This window comes from Cucurbita maxima, unplaced genomic scaffold, assembly GCF_002738345.1.
Source record: "Cucurbita maxima cultivar Rimu unplaced genomic scaffold, Cmax_1.0 Cma_Scf00014, whole genome shotgun sequence".
Classification (NCBI taxonomy): Eukaryota; Viridiplantae; Streptophyta; class Magnoliopsida; order Cucurbitales; family Cucurbitaceae; genus Cucurbita; species Cucurbita maxima.
The window spans coordinates 4,978,411-4,995,645 of record NW_019272030.1 but is presented as its reverse complement, the minus strand read 5'-3'; the positions used below and the strand labels follow the sequence as shown (position 1 = coordinate 4,995,645).

At 37.3% G+C, this 17,235-nt stretch overlaps 4 protein-coding genes across 5 annotated transcripts in view; 2 read left to right on the top strand and 2 right to left on the bottom strand.

Annotated features, from left to right (window-relative positions):
* Positions 1–8,057, top strand: part of LOC111489872 (vacuolar protein sorting-associated protein 52 A-like) — a 13,844-nt gene extending 5,787 nt beyond the window's left edge. For both annotated transcript variants that reach the window (XM_023138300.1, XM_023138301.1), the window contains 14 exons: positions 109–252; positions 900–991; positions 2,304–2,385; positions 3,287–3,469; positions 4,120–4,235; positions 4,326–4,384; positions 4,678–4,778; positions 5,361–5,411; positions 5,719–5,898; positions 6,004–6,138; positions 6,524–6,598; positions 6,950–7,007; positions 7,089–7,441; positions 7,549–8,057. In XM_023138300.1, the coding sequence (XP_022994068.1) occupies positions 109–252; positions 900–991; positions 2,304–2,385; positions 3,287–3,469; positions 4,120–4,235; positions 4,326–4,384; positions 4,678–4,778; positions 5,361–5,411; positions 5,719–5,898; positions 6,004–6,138; positions 6,524–6,598; positions 6,950–7,007; positions 7,089–7,393 (1,581 nt within the window). In that variant the 3' untranslated portion in view covers positions 7,394–7,441; positions 7,549–8,057. The remainder of the gene's footprint in view (positions 1–108; positions 253–899; positions 992–2,303; positions 2,386–3,286; positions 3,470–4,119; positions 4,236–4,325; positions 4,385–4,677; positions 4,779–5,360; positions 5,412–5,718; positions 5,899–6,003; positions 6,139–6,523; positions 6,599–6,949; positions 7,008–7,088; positions 7,442–7,548) is intronic.
* Positions 8,058–8,482: 425 nt separating this feature from the next.
* LOC111489873 lies at positions 8,483–9,666 on the bottom strand. The gene is made up of 2 exons (XM_023138303.1): positions 9,174–9,666; positions 8,483–9,090 (listed from the first exon to the last, which is right to left on the bottom strand). Exons 1-2 carry the CDS (start codon positions 9,467–9,469, stop codon positions 8,595–8,597), a joined length of 792 nt encoding a protein of 263 aa, XP_022994071.1. The 5' UTR covers positions 9,470–9,666; the 3' UTR covers positions 8,483–8,594.
* Positions 9,667–10,150: 484 nt separating this feature from the next.
* On the top strand, positions 10,151–10,588 carry LOC111489418. Its single transcript, XM_023137607.1, has one exon. It carries the CDS (start codon positions 10,151–10,153, stop codon positions 10,586–10,588), a length of 438 nt encoding a protein of 145 aa, XP_022993375.1.
* Positions 10,589–11,382: 794 nt separating this feature from the next.
* Positions 11,383–17,042, bottom strand: LOC111489871. The gene is made up of 7 exons (XM_023138299.1): positions 16,379–17,042; positions 15,082–15,933; positions 14,492–14,847; positions 13,739–13,950; positions 12,921–13,177; positions 12,612–12,790; positions 11,383–12,473 (listed from the first exon to the last, which is right to left on the bottom strand). The coding sequence occupies exons 1-7, from the start codon at positions 16,632–16,634 to the stop codon at positions 12,390–12,392; spliced, it is 2,196 nt and encodes a 731-aa protein (XP_022994067.1). The 5' UTR covers positions 16,635–17,042; the 3' UTR covers positions 11,383–12,389.
* Between the last annotated feature and the right edge of the window lie 193 nt (positions 17,043–17,235).

The following is a 17,235-nucleotide window of genomic DNA, read 5'->3' as shown; positions in this document are numbered from 1 at the left end:
CCCCCCCCCCCCCCCCCCCCCCCCCCCCACACACACACACACACACACTTTTTTGTTATTGAAATGCCTATGTTGGATGTTTCAGTGAACCTTTGTTCCCTTCTTCAGGTGAATGATGAATATTTAAGAACTCTTAAGATTCTAAGTAAGAAGCTGGTGGTCGTGGAAGTGGATCCAATGATAAAAAATTCCAAAGCGCTTAAGGATGTCCAACCTGAGCTTGAAAAACTCCGACAGAAAGCAGTGTCTAAGGTTGTTGTCTGTCTCACAGCAGCCATCTTCCTTTGAAAATAAATGTTAGTCTGTGTTTTCTTTGTGATATTTATAAAGTAGTATGTTATCTACTCCAACCTCATTTACAGGGCTCTTGTAGTACAGCAGTAGTTAAATATGTAGAAAAACCATTAAATTTGAAATCACCTTCCATTTTTACTGTGAATAGTTTTTATAACACCAGAAATGACTTTGGTATTTTAGAAACAATATACTATTTTTTCCCCTCTTTCTGTTCTAATTTGTTTAAGAATGAAAATGTCAGTTCTGAATTGATTAGGCATATAACATAATTGACAGACTAGGAATATAACATGAGGAAAACTGCAAGGTATTACTATTCTGTTATATTTCTTGAAGTCTGGTAGGTCATGTATGCTATTTGGATTTATCCATCATTCCAATCGATAATGTTCAGATGAGCTTGATGTCTTGATTATCTCATATTAGAGATGAAAGATGTGGTCACCATCGATTAAACAATAAATTATAAATTTTGAATTGGTGCAGCTAGAACTCCAATTTAAGTGCATATGTATCAGTTATTGAATTTCTGTTTCTTTTTTGTTATTTTGACAGGATATTATTGAATAATTATACATTTTGTCTATGTTATAATTTTTCAGGTCTTTGACTTCATTGTCCAGAAACTCCATGCTTTGAGAAAACCCAAGACAAATATTCAGATCCTTCAACAGAGTGTTCTTTTGAAGTACAAGTAAGTCTAAAATTTTCCACTTTCCATACTTCCCTTTTCATTGTAGTCTGATGAAAAAACGCCAAGTATGGAATAAACAGATATTCAGAATGTTAGTACACCTTCCACTAACTTTCAGTACATATATTTTTCAAAGGAAGAGATAGAATTATAAAATAATACATCACAAAACAAGGGAGGTTAAGGCATTCTTCCCCGCCAAAAAAACACGTAGAAGATTTTCAATAAACTTGCGTCAGAAAACAATTATGATCATGAATGGCTTAATCAAGATAATCTTTAAAAATCTGCAATCTACTCACCATCAAGACAGCGATATGATTGCATCTGCAATCTATTCACCATCAAGACAGCGATATCCAAGAGAAACCAGGCTTGCCAAAGATAACACCAGCCACAATGAGCTGTGAACTCATGACCTTGTTCTTTAATCCATGAACAACAAAAGGTTATGGAGGAGCCACCCTTCAAGACCCTTGGGATGATAAAAATTCCAAATTTTAAAGACCAAGCTAATTGTCTAGGATTCCTGCCTTGCCATCGCTTGTCATGCATGTACTTGGGGGAGGAAATTAATATGGATTCGCTTTTGGGTTCCATATACCATTTATGTCTTGCAACAAGAGAGAGTAAAGTTGATTTGGCAAACATTCAGGCTGATCTTAACAGAATTTAGGACATGAGTTTATACATCATGCACCCTATTCCGTCAATTTTCCATTTCTTCTATCTTTCATATTGCATGGCCTGCTATTGTCAAAAATTGTGCTAAGAAGCCACTTCTCTCCTCCCTCTCATAAAAGTTCCATTGAAGTTTAGTTTTTCAGTTTTGCTCCAACTCATTCCACGTCTTCCAGTGCCCTGTTGTTTCTCTTACAATCAGGGGTATGCGTATAGAACCCATAAAATAGATTTTGCGGTCCTCCCTGCCTTTCCACTTTTTATTACATAAGAAAATTTGTTACCATCTTCCAGTCTGATACAGAAATTAGGATGTTGTTTTCCTTTTTCTGCATGTAATTTCAGATTCACAAACTATACTATTGCTTGCTGAATATTTTGATGTGTTTCTTCTTCTATTAGTAGTTGAATTATTCATTGATTGTTCTTTGTTTTTATAATTATAATGTGTCTTTTATGCACAATGAAGTAGTAATCAATATGTGCCTCAACAACGATCCATTTATTGCTTACCCTGGTATTTTTCATCCATGAAATTCAATATTATTCCATGATTTTGCATCTCTTTTTATCTACCCGAGGTTTATCATTGAATATCTTTTCAGATTCTTCTACCTTAATGATAATGTAGGTATGTTATTTCTTTCCTCAAGGATCATAGCAAAGAAGTTTATCTTGAGGTTCGGACAGCGTATATCGATACAATGAACAAGGTAATTGTAGAAGAAATCATTTATTCTTTTAATATCATGCATGGTTTAACTACATGAACCCTTGTGGAAGACATGCCAATTCAAATCCTTGGACAAAATATTACTCATAATATTTTATTATTATTTTGAGTTCTTTCTATGTACGGGAAATTCATGGTTATCTTGATTTATTTTGATCTGGGAGTTCCAAATCATTGATGCTGGCATGATGCAAGTTGACAAACAATGCTAACAATCTACTGCCAGTTGAGCATAACAACTCACGTTGGACTTATCAGACTTATCAGAACACTAAAATGTGACATGACATTGAAGGAGTCCAAAAGTTAGAGCTTGTGTGGGTTACTTCAGTGTGGATTTATCAGACTTATCAGAATACTGTTATTTCTTAAACAAATAACAGAAAAGAAAATAAAAGGCAACAATCCGTAGCATTACATCAGTGTGGGTTCCACAAATTATTCTCGATATTTTCTCGAGTGCTATGAGGGCTCAAAGTATAAAAATGGGCCAAGGGATGATGATGATTTTCCTATTCAAGATACTGGAACATAATACAAAGAACAAATCTTCTACAAGCTTCAAGTCTATGAATATTCTCATGACTTGTTTTGGAATGTATATGGCAGTACGTTGTCATTGTCACTATTCCAATGCCTATTCAATTGAAGATGAGAATAAATATTTAGAGTATTTATGGGCCCAACAATAATTAGTTTTTGATCTCTTTATAATGATTACTCAGCATGCATTATTTGGCCTTTACATATTGGCTTTTCAACATTCCGCGTGACAATTTTTCATGCATCAATAAAAATTGGTTCCTGTTTTTAAAGGGAAAAACATTTGTCTATGAGTGCTGAGTTATTGATGTACTAAAACTAGTATTCATGTTTTTCAGGTTTTGAGTGCACATTTCCGTGCCTACATACAGGCACTAGAGAAACTACAGTTAGACATAGCGACATCTAGTGATCTGATTGGCGTCGAGGCTAGAAGTTCAGGTCTTTTCTTGAGAGGAAGAGAACCGCTGAAGAACCGATCTGCTGTTTTTGCACTTGGTGATAGAATAAAGATATTGAAGGTTTTATTACTCTCTTAATTCTTGTAACCTTCTTGATCACGTTGTTCTCTTACTCTTGTTTGAATTCTAACTTGTGACTTCTTTACTCTCATAATTCTTCATTTCTTCATTCTTGTTTGAACTAGTATCTGAGTCTTGTTGACCAACTGTTTTTATGTGAAGTTGTGTATTTGTTTTTGGTTAAATTACAAATTTAGGCCTTGAACTTTAAGGATTGTGTCTAATAGGTTTGAATTTTGAGAAGTGTTTGATAAGTTCTTGAACTGTCAATTTTAAGTCTTGACAGGCAGACATTTTTCAAAATTAATAGATCTATGGATTTTGTGTATAATGTGACTGAAGCTTTCAAATTTTTCTGTCTAATAATACGTGGATTTAAAATAGGTCAAATAGGTCAAATACCTATTAGACTCAAAATTGAAAGTTTTGGGACTTGCTAGCCTCTATTTTTTTTATTCCTTAGTTTTTAGATTATACTTTCGTTTTGATGTACTAGAAATAGATGATTTAAATTATCATCTTTTATTAAAGAAGTATTTGAACTTAGAACAAACGAGTTTGGGTACATTCACATGTGTTAAATAACATCTGTATATAAGTTTGCATTACTAATTGTTCTTGTTACATGTCCCGGTGTGAACTCCATTCAGGAAGTTGACGAACCTGCACTGATTCCACATATAGCTGAAGCCAGTTCAATTAAGTATCCTTACGAAGTTCTCTTTAGGAGCTTACATAAGCTTCTAATGGACACTGCCTCTTCTGAGTACTTCGCATTTTACTCTTCCTTTGTTTATTATCTTCAGAATGTTATTTGTAGCAAGTTTGTCAAGTTTCTAATTAATTCTTTTCACAGGTATAATTTTTGTGATGAATTTTTTGGGGAACAATCTATGTTTTATGAGATCTTTGCGGGTAATTATGATAGAAATCCTTGGCTTATTGTCAGTTAACTATCTGTACAGACGTTAAGTTGCAATATGAGTTTGAATATTTTATTACGAGTTTTCACCTTTCAATAAAGTTGTGCTATTGGTCTTATATTCCTTTTTTTTTTCCCTTCAAATTTATAATGCATATTAATGCAAAAGCATCATTTTTTACTTTTATTCTAAGGAAAAGATATGGAATGAAAGATACTTCATTTTCTATTATTATAGTGATTTGGTGTGGTTAACATGGTTTGAAATTCGTTCTCAAATAATCAGGTCCTTTTGCTGTCATCGATGAATACTTCAATTCAATTCTTCCAAACAGTTATGATGCAATTGGTCTAATGCTCATGATTCTGATCATTCATCAGCATCAGGTGCATTATCTTATCTTAATCTGGTTTTAATTACATGGCTTCTCAATAAACTAAGGAATTGCTTCTAGGCTTTTATTTTAGTTCAATTAGGGAAATAGGCCCTAACTAGAAGATATTGGGAGGAAGATATGTCGAGATGGAGCTTACGATTTAGATCATTTTCTGAAGTTTCTAATTATTTAAATTAACTCATCAAGTTGACTTCTTTTTCAGTTTTAAGAGCATGCCTTCCCTGATAATTATGTATTTTAAACCTTTAAAAAATTACTTTTTTTTTAATTTCAAAGGATGAAGTACGTAAGATGCCCCACAATCATTGATTAGATTTTAGAGTTGCATAACTTGTTAGGATATGTTAGATACTTGTTCTAGAAAAGCCTGCTAATGCAACTTGGTTATGACATTTGCGACATATTCAGTTGCTTTTTTAAGATAAGAATCATGTATTCGGTTTTCTATTTGATCTTTTCTCTGCTTTCCAAATTGTTCAATATCTTGCAACACATCTACAACCTCTTTCACTTGGCTGCATCTTTTATTACCTACGATATATCCATTTGCTGACAAAGCTTATATATCCAGCTCATCATGTCACGGAGGCGTATACCTTGCTTGGATTCATATTTAGACAAGGTCTGTGTTTCTTGACAAGTTTATACATCTGCTTAAATTTCTAGATGTCAGTTACATTATTCTCGATGGTGTTAGTTGATGGCCCCCTACGGTTTACATGGTCTATGATCGAGAACCTCCTCTATGTGTGAGCTTTCTATAGTTACTAAAATAACTGCGGAACTGATTTGCTGAATTGGAAATTGAAATGAGAGAATTTTGAACTTCAATGTTTAAATGTTATATTTCTTTCAAATCCAAAGTTGCGTGATAACTGTATTGCTTGCTTATGAACTGCATAACCTGGTTGTTGGATTATCCTAAGCAGGTTAATATTGCTCTTTGGCCTCGTTTTAAGATGGTATTTGACATGCACCTCAGCAGTCTGAGGAATGCGAATGTAAAGACGTTGTGGGAAGATGATGTGCATCCTCACTATGTCATGAGGCGATACGTTGAGTTTACAGCTTCACTTATCCATCTGAATGTCGAATATGGAGATGGACAGGTCAGTCAGAGGCACAATATTGGGATACCTTTACTTTTTTTTATCAAGTCTTCACTGTCTAACTAGGTTGATACTTATTGTGTATATGCAATGTCATGTTTGCAGCTTGATTTAAACTTGGAGCGGCTAAGAATGGCAATTGATGACTTGCTTATCAAGCTTGCCAAAGCCTTTACAAAAGCTAAATCGCAGACAGTGTTTCTTATAAACAATTATGACATGACAATTTCCGTCTTGAAGGTAGGGTTTGGCTCTCAAGGTCTCTCTTCTAATGAAATCTATGAAGTAAAAAGACAGTAGGTAATGTCAATCCTTTAATTTCACAAAAGCTAGAAAGACAATCCCAAGAGGGTAAGCTATCCTCATCATGGCTTGAAGTCTTTTTTCTATTAAATCTGCAGTTGCGCTCCATTTCCTTTTAAAAAAGAAGAATGGTGCTTCCAAGAGTTCATTTGAAAGAAATGGTCTTCACATAAATTTAAAGCCCTCATTAAGAAAATAGGGAACTTCTTGGACAAGATTATTTGTTCAAATTTTGCTTTTGGCGGGACAGCACGTGAGTTTGTTTATGGCTCTACAGAATCTCCTTCAATTCGAAATTTTATTGGTGTTACTTTGATTTCAGGAAGCTGGTCCGGAGGGTGGGAAAATTCTGGTGCACTTCGAGGATCTGCTGAAGAGCAACACAGCCTTGTTTGTGGCAAGTAACTTGCTGATTATATCCTAGAATGGTTCTAAAATATAGATCGCATTATTGATATTGATATTTGATTGCAGCTGCAGTTTATAGCTAAAATGGCTTAACCTCCATTCTGTCGTGTTCTTAATGCTTTACTTTTTAATTGAATGAAAAAGATTGGTGATTTGTGAGATGCGGTCCAGCTACCACTCAAGTGTCTGGACCCATCAAAAGATATCAACTGTACCTATTTGATCTGCACATGCCTTATGCTTCACGTTTTTTTTTTTTTTTTTTTCCATAAAAATATGATGTCCTAGAATGGCTTGTCATTCTTTTCGAGTCATTTAAAGATATAATACCTTCATGCAGGAAGAACTCTTAGCAGAGCATTTCAGTTCACTTATCAAGTTCGTTAAAACCCGTGGCTGTAAGTACTTGAACAAAGTTTATTGACTTTAGGTCACTCCATCGGTTAAGTAACGAACTTATCAGAAATTCTCCTTTTCAGCGGAGGACCTAAGTTCTAATTCCGACCGACCAATTACTGTGGCTGAAGTAGAGCCCCTTGTAAAGGACTTTGCGAGCAGATGGAAAGCTGCAATTGAACTGATGCACAAAGATGTCATCACTTCTTTCAGTAATTTCTTGTGTGGAATGGAAATCCTAAGGGCGGCTTTGACTCAACTCCTCCTTTATTACACAAGACTCACGGATTGTATAAAGAGGATCGTTGGTGGCTCCGCTCTAAACAAGGATCTAGTGTCCATTTCTTCAATTATGTATGAAATTAGGAAATATTCAAGAACTTTTTAAAGTTGAGGGAATCAGAACTAAGTGCCAGAAATGAAGATAGCATAATGTGTAAGCAAAAGCAGAAGCCAAAATCAGTACCTTCTTTTCTGAGCTTTCTATTTGTGCATCACATTTCCATTCACAAAATGTTTTAAGTGTTAGTGTTCTTATTGCAGGTGTCAATGCAGCCATGTTCGTGTTCGTATTCGTGTTCGTGTTCGTGTTCGTGTTCATGTTCATGTTCAGCAATGCACAACTACTTTCCTTTTCGGTTCTTCGGAAAATCTCTGGTCGATGCTCGAGGTTGTGTTGTGCCTTTACTCATCTATCACATTTCAGTGCCAAGGCATTACCATTAGTTAATTTGCTGTGTACAACTTACCATGGAACCTAATACACAACCCTTTCCCATAAATCATCACCCCCACCAGAAAATCGTAGCTGGTGTATCACATTTTGTTGTAAGATTGTGTTCCAAATTAGAGGGAAAATAGAAACAATGGCTTTATATTGGGACCTAATTTCTTCTTCAAAGCAAAGCGAGGTTTTGCCTTGAACTTGGAACGGACAGTCAGTTGGTGTGGACAGGTTAACATTTTATGGTTTTATCTGAGGTGTTACTGTATAATCACACACTTCTGTTTCTCAATAGCACGACATTTCGAGCATTGCTTACTGATTATCATATAATCTTCTTCGGTATACTGCCCCTTTTCTTTTCAAGGGGAATCTGTTTTAAAACCACATGTTTTCGATAATCCTAGTTTTATCAGATCTTATTGTTCTGGAAATAACAGTGGCAATGGGTCTAGCTAAAGATGAGATGGGAAGTGTGATCGATCGGTTGAAGCTGAGAAATTGAACCAGGTCTTGATGGGACTGTGTCATGGAAGGAGCAGGGTGTTATTTATAGATGCAGCATTCTAATCTACATTTGAGCTCTCATGATACCATCAGCAATGAAGCTCTTTCAAGAGATGAAAGATAGGAATTATTACTCTTAGCTCCTTATGCACCAATAATTGCAATGAAAAAAGCATAAATGATTTATAAACCCAGGATGACTCCTTGGAAAATGCTTCAAATAACAAATCAAGGCAAACCACACTCTGTCGCCACCCACTTCAATTGGAGATATATGTTTTATTTTACTCTTATTGCTTGCTATCATCAATAAATTGTCAGAATATAAAATATAGATGAATATATATGTGTATAAATACTATGATGAACATGTAAGAAATCCATCTTGTGTAATCAAGTAGGCTTTTCCACCCACACTTCTCCTCACTGCCTGATAAAGCTCCACCCAGGAAGAGCTATTATAATGCAAATCCTGTGTTCCCCACAAGAACGTCGGATTGGGGCTTGCAGGGCACGCAGAAACCAAATCCAAGACGGAAGCAGCCGGTTTGAGTGGCTGGGGGAAATTAAATGCTAAATTGTCCACTTTGTGCTCGTAAATTTTGCCATTTCGATCCACCTTATACCGGGAAGTGCCCTGAAACTCACCCCTGCCCTCCCATGGAACCCTAGGAACGCCCTTCAAGTTCCACCGGATGAGTATCACGTTTTCAGAAGGCTGCCAAATCCTGTACACCTCAATCCCAATCTCCCGGAACAGGATTTTGCCATGAAACCTCAACGCCCAAAATATCAATTTGTACCTCTCAATCCCACTGAACGTGTTCAGAGGATCAGAGAAGGTTATATCGTCCCTGGAAAACCCCAAAAACAATGTAAGACGGCCAAAAAAACAAGGAAATTAGGCCCAGAATCGGAAAAAGAGAGAGAGAAGTACCTGTAGATGTCGTAATTGAGGTCTCTGGCGAAGATTAGAGGAAGGTCCTCGCGAAGAGTCCTGACAGCAAGGCCGAGATTGACATAGAAGTGGTCTCTTGGGTCATCGGAGCGGGAACCGGGGGAAGCAGAAGGAGAGGCGAGAGGAGAGCCCTGGAGCTGAGGCTGAGGGGTGTGGACGCCGGCGAGGGAGACGGAAGAAGAAGAAGAAGAAGAAGAAAAAGCTCTAGGACTGTCTCTGGACTTGGAAGGATGAAGGGAGGGAGAAGGGAAGAGATGAGGAAGAAGAAGAGCCATGGGAGTTAGTACTGTTACTTAGAAGCCTCACAACACTTGCTTTCGTAACCCATGGAGAGAGGATTTGATTGGAATCAATGCCACCTGTGTGTGTGCGCGCGTGTGTGTGGCTTTAAGCGTGCCCATCTCGCGCCACTCTGCTCCTCAAAACATATTTTGCATTGCCCAAATACACCCTTTTACATATATATTTCAAAATTATTCATTTCAAATATACAATTTTTTTATTCTTCTCGTGAAGAACTTCTCGATTTTTTATTTTATTATGTTAATTCAAGCATGATTAAGTAGATAAACTATCCATAAACGTTCTCCATTCTCGTCTCCTCCAATCGTTTACCTAAAAAAAATATAATATAAATATAAGACCAAATGATAATTCGAGCATTGTTTAGTAATTTAGAAATATGTTCGACTTTTAAGTAAGTGAGTAGAAATAGATGAAGTTCATTTTAATGCAAAAAGGGCTGCCCACCAGCCCTTCAATGCTTTTGCTTAAACTAGAGGAGTGACAACTCACAAACCAGATTGCTTCATATGGCTGTAATTACTTCCATTTGTGAGTTTGAACCAATTTATAAACAATCTCAAACCCCCAACTTAATCAAACCATTTTATTAACTAATTCCCATCTCTTCTTTTCCCAAGTTTCAATTTTTGTGATCAAATCCACCCACCGCCATGGAAGCTCCAGAAGACTTCAGCTTCCAACCCATCAATGGCTCCACCCCCATTGCTGGATCACCTCCCCTATGGGGCCTGCCACAAAAACCAATGGACCTCCACGAGAAAGAAGATGGTGGCTGTAGAAATGTTGGCTCTTCGGAAAAAAGAAGGAATGATAGCGATGAGGAAGAAGATGAGAAGATGGATGTGCTGTGGGAAGACTTCAATGAAGAATTGCTGAAGAATTTGAGTTCCAGATATGGGTCTGGGAGGTTGCCGGAACTGGAATACTCGGAGTCGAAGGAAGCAAAGAAAGACGGCGGAGGGCGCGGCGGCAGTAGTGGGGCACTGCTGTCGGCGAGGATGGCGGGTGTGGTAGTGATGATGAAGGTGCTGAAGAAGATTCTGTTTCTGCATAGCTTTCGCAGGAAGCTCAAAGCTCGGACGTCGTGATTATTGGTGTTTGGAGTTTGGAAAGGAGTGGGTTCTGGGATTTTCTTTTTCCCAATTTTCGGATATATAATATAATTTAGCATCTTAAAATCGAGACTTGTATGGCGTAAGAAACAAGGGGGTACATGGTCCAGGTTGGTTGGTTGGTTGGTTGGAGACCAGAGAAAAGGCAGTCTTCGTTGGAGGAAGAGGACAGGAGAAGATGCGGTGAATAAACAAGTGAGAGGAAAGAAGAAAGGGAAACAAAGAGCAATGAAGAGCAATTACTTACTCCAATAAAATTCAAGCTTACGGGGCCTCCTCATCCCTTGGCTTTTGCATGTTCATCGCTTTTTGTCCCCTTTTTCCCCCTTCTGAACTACCAGAAAGCTTGTTGAATTCCATGGCTACATCAATCAAAATGGCATTGGGTAAGTTTTCTTTGCTAATCCTAGTTAGTTAGCGCAAATGGTAAGTACTACCTACTGGGGGTATCAGTGGATTATGAGCTCTCCACAATTTTTATACTGTATCCTCCTTGACGACGTCTACGTAAATACATATTCGGTTCTCGACACCAACGATCATACTACAAATACGTAAATCTCTTGGATTGCACTGTTGCAGTATTCAGAAATCTATAATCTCTGGAAGGAAAGCACATAGACTAAATGCCGGGTGGGTTTCTGTTCTAAGGACCAAGCAGGGCTGAAATTGAGCTTTGGGGAATGAAAATAATAATCGGCTTCATGCTGATGAGGATGAGCTAGTTCAAACATAACATATCAAAGACCAAAAGAAAGTGCTATTTTACATTACTAATTTATTGTTAGGTTTATAATTTCTGCTCTGTCCAGTCTAAATACAAGTGAAGGAGAGAGATTTTTGCATGCTTACTGACCTTGAGGCTAATATCAGTTCCCACACATAAGCTTGTTTCTAGCTTTGGCAAGAAGATTGAAGACATCAGGGGCATCACGACATCTGTTATGTTTAAAGCTCAGCTTGTCGTTCGCTGTACTGCTGATGTAGTTTGAGAAGAGTGTTGATTTGTTGAAGAACTCTATGGCCCTGAAGGAGGGTTAGGAGATGTTCAACTCTGCAGGTAATGAACTATTCACACAGACATTATAAAAAGGAAGGAAGGAATGAACCATTAGCGCAAATCTCTTTCGACATACCTCTTAGCAGCACGGGAAATCGAGACTTGTGGCCAATATACAGATAAGAGTTTCCTTAAATGTGTGAACTTATTTCCAGCCAATAATAGATACACAGAGACGTGTATCGTATAGTTAGTAATAATTCAAAAATACACTCGAAAACTTGCGCCCAAAATGAGTCAAATGGGATCTTGCAGTTAAGGGATACACCACAGAGAAATGAGATAGCGAGCAGTTTGGAATGAAACATTCTTCAAATGAACCTCATATTAATCGGGTTGTGAGCATATAGTATTACACAATTCATAATGTCACAGAAATGGTACAAATGAATTAAGAACTCTCTTACCTCCAAATGAAGCAACGAAGAGAGTAAAATTCACATTACTAAAACACTACTGCAGCTCCCTGGCCTCCTCCATGAAGATGTCAAGTAATAACTGCATCGTCAACTCTGTGTTTAACAATTTGCTGATATAAGATGTCCAAAAGTTCACAAATCTCAATAGCAAAATTTGGTTTAGGGAGTATATTGACTGGCAGCGTGTCCATCACATCACTGTTGGACCAGAGATATATGTATAAATTCACCAAGCACTCAAGAGGTATATTGCCAAGTGAATTATGTCAAACCGGCTACCATAAAAACATATAACACATTACTCCATTGCCTTTTTCCGAACAGTTCGCTTCTCGTCTGACCTGTGACGAAACAATTTTGCTATTTTTCTTCTCTCACAATCCTGCAAAAAAGGGTTGAAGAAAGTGTTAGTTTTAGGGTTCCAGATTTATTTTCTTCCCTCTTTAGTTTCCTTCTCTTATGGGTCACTAGAGCAATATTTGGACAAGCCACTTGAGGGGATATTCCGCAGATTACTCACCTTGAACATATTAAGATAAAAAGGTTTTCCAGGATTCATCCTTCTTAATTTCTGGTATGTGTATGAAAAACTAAGTTGATCTCGGGGAGTAAATCTGTCAACCTCATTGAACCATAGACAAGAGAACAGATTCGACATTGGAGTGTGGGCCCTAATGATGAAAGATCCTTCGGGCACATCTGCATTTGCCAACAGAAAAAAAAAAATCATGTCAATGACACGCCAGAGCAATAGGGATCTCAATAATAACGTACAAATTACTCCAAAAAAAAAAAAAACAAGAACAAGAAAAAGTTCTTGACTACATACTGCTGGGAAGAAGCTTGTTAATGTCCGATGCATTAAACCTCTTCAATCCATCAGCCTGGTAAAAGGCAAATTGTTGATCTATGATAGTATGGTTATACTTGTTTAATCTCTTATTCTGAGCCACCTCTTCCCATACACAATGTCTGTCGTAGTGATTTGAAATGGCAAATTCATAACCTTTTCGCCACAAGAAGTATTCCAAGATTAGCAGAGGGTCATATTGAAGCCGTAACTTACTATCCAACCAGATTGAGTACCTGAGAAAAGTTTGCAAAAAATTAGACACCAAGTGTTGAATTTTGTTCGCACAAAATAACCAATTATCTAAATTAGAATCAAGAATAACAAATCGAAAACTTTAGGCGAATACCTTCAAAATAGTTCGAGCAAAAAGAAAGGATGGGAGAGGAAAGGTTAATGCTACTGGCCAGAGATCTTCGTGAAAAATTTAAGCTACATGGAACTATGGCGGCATTCGGAAGGCAGAAATGCGAACCCAATTTTCCAAGTACCGTAATCCCACAAGAAATTCCTCAAATTGTTGTTGATTCTAACGTAAATAAGCTATGACCAGAATTTGGAATACATAACAGGAAAATATATTCTTTGCGTTCATGGATACACAAGCCTTTTCTTACGTAGTAGTTTCATTATCAAAAAAATCGTTTCTAACAAGAAATAAATAAAGAAATATACATTCTACTTCAAAAGAATAAAAACAAAACAAAAAGAGGAAGAAAGGAAGAAAGAACGAAGAACACTCTAAAGCTCACGGTAAGGAGAATAGGCAGCATGTTTAAATATTGTTGTATTCTCACCTTGCGGAAGGAAAAATTCGATGTGCCAATAATTTTGGTATTTTCCCAACTCTTCTCATATCAGTGTACGGTAAATTTTTTACCACAACAATCTTCCATACTCCAATAAAACCCATCCTATCCACTGTTTGACCTTCTGTTGAAAGAGTCTCCAAGGTAACTTCATCCATAAACATAACAAAGCAGACATTTTTTCTTGAAAAACGAGAAACCTGAAACAGAGGCAAACTGGACTTAACTACTGTCTACCATAACATATGATATGTTCATAAATAATATGAGATTGTTAGGAACATAAAGTCGTAAATCTTTGACTTACATGCATACACAAGCAAAATAGGGAAAGAAGTTCACGGGTAAAGAAGAAGAATATCAATGGAAGAAGCAGAATATAGGAGGCGTAAATAAAGAGAACATTGAGTAAAACTTCATTAAGCTGAAATCTCAAAAAGAACGAATACTCATCTCAAATACTATCTCAGAGAAATGGTCACAAATTTTGTTAAAAGCAGTTAAACAGCATGGCTTTCCAATTTTGTGATATGACCAATAACATATATAGCACGAGACCATTGTATACAATGCATAATAGTTTGATCATGGATAGGCAGAATTTCTGAAGACAGGAGAAAAAGTACATTGTAGAATCAGAACCTGTCATCTTTCATTTTACATTTTAACTCCTCTATCGGTTGATTAAGAATTAAACGTTGAATGCGAAGTGCTAACTAGAAAGAGAAAGAAATATTATACCGTTTTCCCAGTAGGTGATCTCAGGTGGTCCGAATTCCCAAAAATGCAGGAGATCACGGCAATGTGGCAGCTACTGATATAATTCGAATCATCTTCTGCCAGATCAAAACCTGTACTTGGAAAGATTTCCGGACCTTTCACAAAGCCACAATTTATCTTTTGATCCTGTGCATAAAATGATGTCTCTCGTTCTCGCAAAGTCTGATGCCCTGCAAATCTAGGCATCCATTTTTCTTGATTGCTTGGCTTTTCTTCTGTCTTGGTGTATTGCAAAGTGAATCTAACAAATTTTGTACTTTCCAAAGGTTCAAGAATTTGTGCAGTGGAGTTCGAGAACTTTATCTCACATGATGAACCTGCCAGTAGAGCTTCAAAATATCATTTTACAGAACATTTTATTTCGGATCCTATAACAAAAGTAGAAAAGTAAAATGTCATATTCCGGTCATCAATGCATAATACACAAAGCTTACGCATATCAAGATTACTTGTCTGATATGCATATGGAAGAGTTAATCAAACTCCAAATCTAGAAAGAAACTGTTTTATATATGATCCATTAAATCCTCTCATTTTTCACCTAGCAGTACCTGAAAATTTTCGATTCTTTGGCTTCTTTCTCGAATCCATTTTTGACCTCTTTGTATGCTGACCAATAGTGACACCAACATGTTTGGAGCTTCGATTAACCTTATCAGAATTTTGGGAACTCAACGTATAATCCTCATCAAATGAATGGTTGGTAGCCTCAACATTCTCATCATCTTGCTGATACTTGGTTTCTCCATCATGCACATTGAGGGATTTCCCATGGTCATCATTATGGGGTTTTCCATTTTCAACAACATTAAACGATTTCCTGGAATCTTCCTCTGTTAAACCTGCTGCATCAGAATGGTCCCCTTTCTCACGTTCTGTATCATCATCTTCTTCCATAGCAGGATTTTGATTATCACTTCCATGTCCATACTCATCTTCGGTATCGATAATGTCATTCCAGTTTTCCAAATCATCGTCATCAGATACCTGGTCGTCTTCATTTCCTTCTTTTTCCAATTGACCGGAGGTCTTTACTGAAGCCTCGTATTCAGCTTCATACTTCCTCAACTCCTTTCGGCCAGCTTCATTATATAGTCCACTGTCTTTCCTGTCTAAACTGTTTTGAGAATGTTCAAGGGATGGTTCTCTGTGGCCCTCACTTACTTTTGCTGGAACGTCACCCTTTTCAGTAGCCTTTTTGGTAGTACTCCTATGTTCCACCACATCCTCATTGTAATCTTGGTCCCTTCTCCTATCATCACCATCCCAATACCTCGAATCACGCCCATGCACAACTAACCCTTTACCAAACCTGACCTTGGTTGTCTCTGTCCGAGTAACATTTGCAAGAAAATCAGGGTCGTTCTTGAAGTCATCATCCTCTACGTTAGAGTTACTAATCTCTGCATCAATGCATTATCAATCAGCTAAAGGCTACCTAGATTTACAAGGACTTCTATAACCAGAGAATAAACAGAAATCAACCCGATGACGAAAACAAAACAATCACATCAGCAAAATACGAGGGTAAACAAACAGACCACCATTCAAAACATTTGACATTCGGATTACACATTAATTCTCTGCAATAAACACATTCTAGATTGGGGGAGGTGGCAAATAGTTATTTCAAAGGGACCAATAGGTATTCAAGTCAGGGGGAAAATAGAAAGGCTCGCTATGTGCATGAGGACCAACTGATATCATTACCAATGGAAGATTGAGCTAAACCCATTGAACTAGAAGAAGTAAATTTCTACATCCCTAACATTCCAATTCCAAATCCGCACTGTACGTTGCTCTCTCCGCCAGAAACTCAAAAACAAGAAAGGATAAAGTAAAACTGACCTTTGGTGTCTCTCAATAAATAGTAATAAGCTGAGACGGTAGCGACAAGAACAAGAGAGAGCACAAAGATAATCGCCCCAATTGAGATCCCTCTGCCTTTATCGGAGCGAGCTGACCTACGAGCCCTAGCCTGTTTATACGGCGCAGAACGAATTCCCACCGCGACGTGATCGGCAACGCCATTGTTGGCGGAGTGGAACGCATCATGTGACCGTGGTCCATTTCTGTCCGTCCCCGACTGCCTGTACTGAGCCATTTGCAGATTCAATCATCCAACCCCAGCAAGCAAACGCTCCTCTTACTCGAAAAAGAAAGAGTGGAAGTTCATTCGATTCTGCCCAAATCGGTCTGACAAAGGAGATCACAAGAAACAGGAGAAATGGAGTATCACAGTAACTCGACAGATCTGAGATTTGAGAGTGTGAATAAAGAATGGGATTTTCAGATTGAAGAATTAATAAGAATTAAGAATTTCCGGTGTTTATCCACGGCGGAAGATAGAGAGAGAGAGACAATGAGGTAGATAACCGAACTCTGCAATCGTCCATCCTCGAGGGACTCGTCCAGCATTGAATCAAAACTCAAAATCATCCAAATCTGCGCACGAAATTTTCAAAAACATTACGCTAAATAACCACAATAAAATATTAGGTAGATTCTTTGTAATGCATGATTTCCAATTAGATTACAAATTCATGGTTGTTGAACGCTATAAATTTTCTCCTTCAACTTCCTATCTTAAATCTTAAAAAGGTTTATTAAATATAAAATTAGAAGATTATTCATTTATTACACAACTCTAAAATCAATACAATTTTCTAAATTTACATCTTTCATAATCACTTTAATTTCAATTT

What these genes read in the sequence shown, in the direction of transcription:
- LOC111489418 (XM_023137607.1), top strand. Translation starts at nt 10,151, where the DNA reads ATGGAAGCTCCAGAAGACTTCAGCTTCCAACCCATCAATGGCTCCACC.
- LOC111489873 (XM_023138303.1), bottom strand. Translation starts at nt 9,469, where the DNA reads ATGGCTCTTCTTCTTCCTCATCTCTTCCCTTCTCCCTCCCTTCATCCT. An exon ending in CTCAATTACGACATCTACAG is followed by an intron (nt 9,091 to 9,173) that starts GTACTTCTCTCT and finishes GGGGTTTTCCAG; the next exon opens with GGACGATATAACCTTCTCTG.
- LOC111489871 (XM_023138299.1), bottom strand. Translation starts at nt 16,634, where the DNA reads ATGGCTCAGTACAGGCAGTCGGGGACGGACAGAAATGGACCACGGTCA. An exon ending in TTTATTGAGAGACACCAAAG is followed by an intron (nt 15,934 to 16,378) that starts GTCAGTTTTACT and finishes GCATTGATGCAG; the next exon opens with AGATTAGTAACTCTAACGTA. An exon ending in GATCACCTACTGGGAAAACG is followed by an intron (nt 13,951 to 14,491) that starts GTATAATATTTC and finishes CCTCTGTTTCAG; the next exon opens with GTTTCTCGTTTTTCAAGAAA.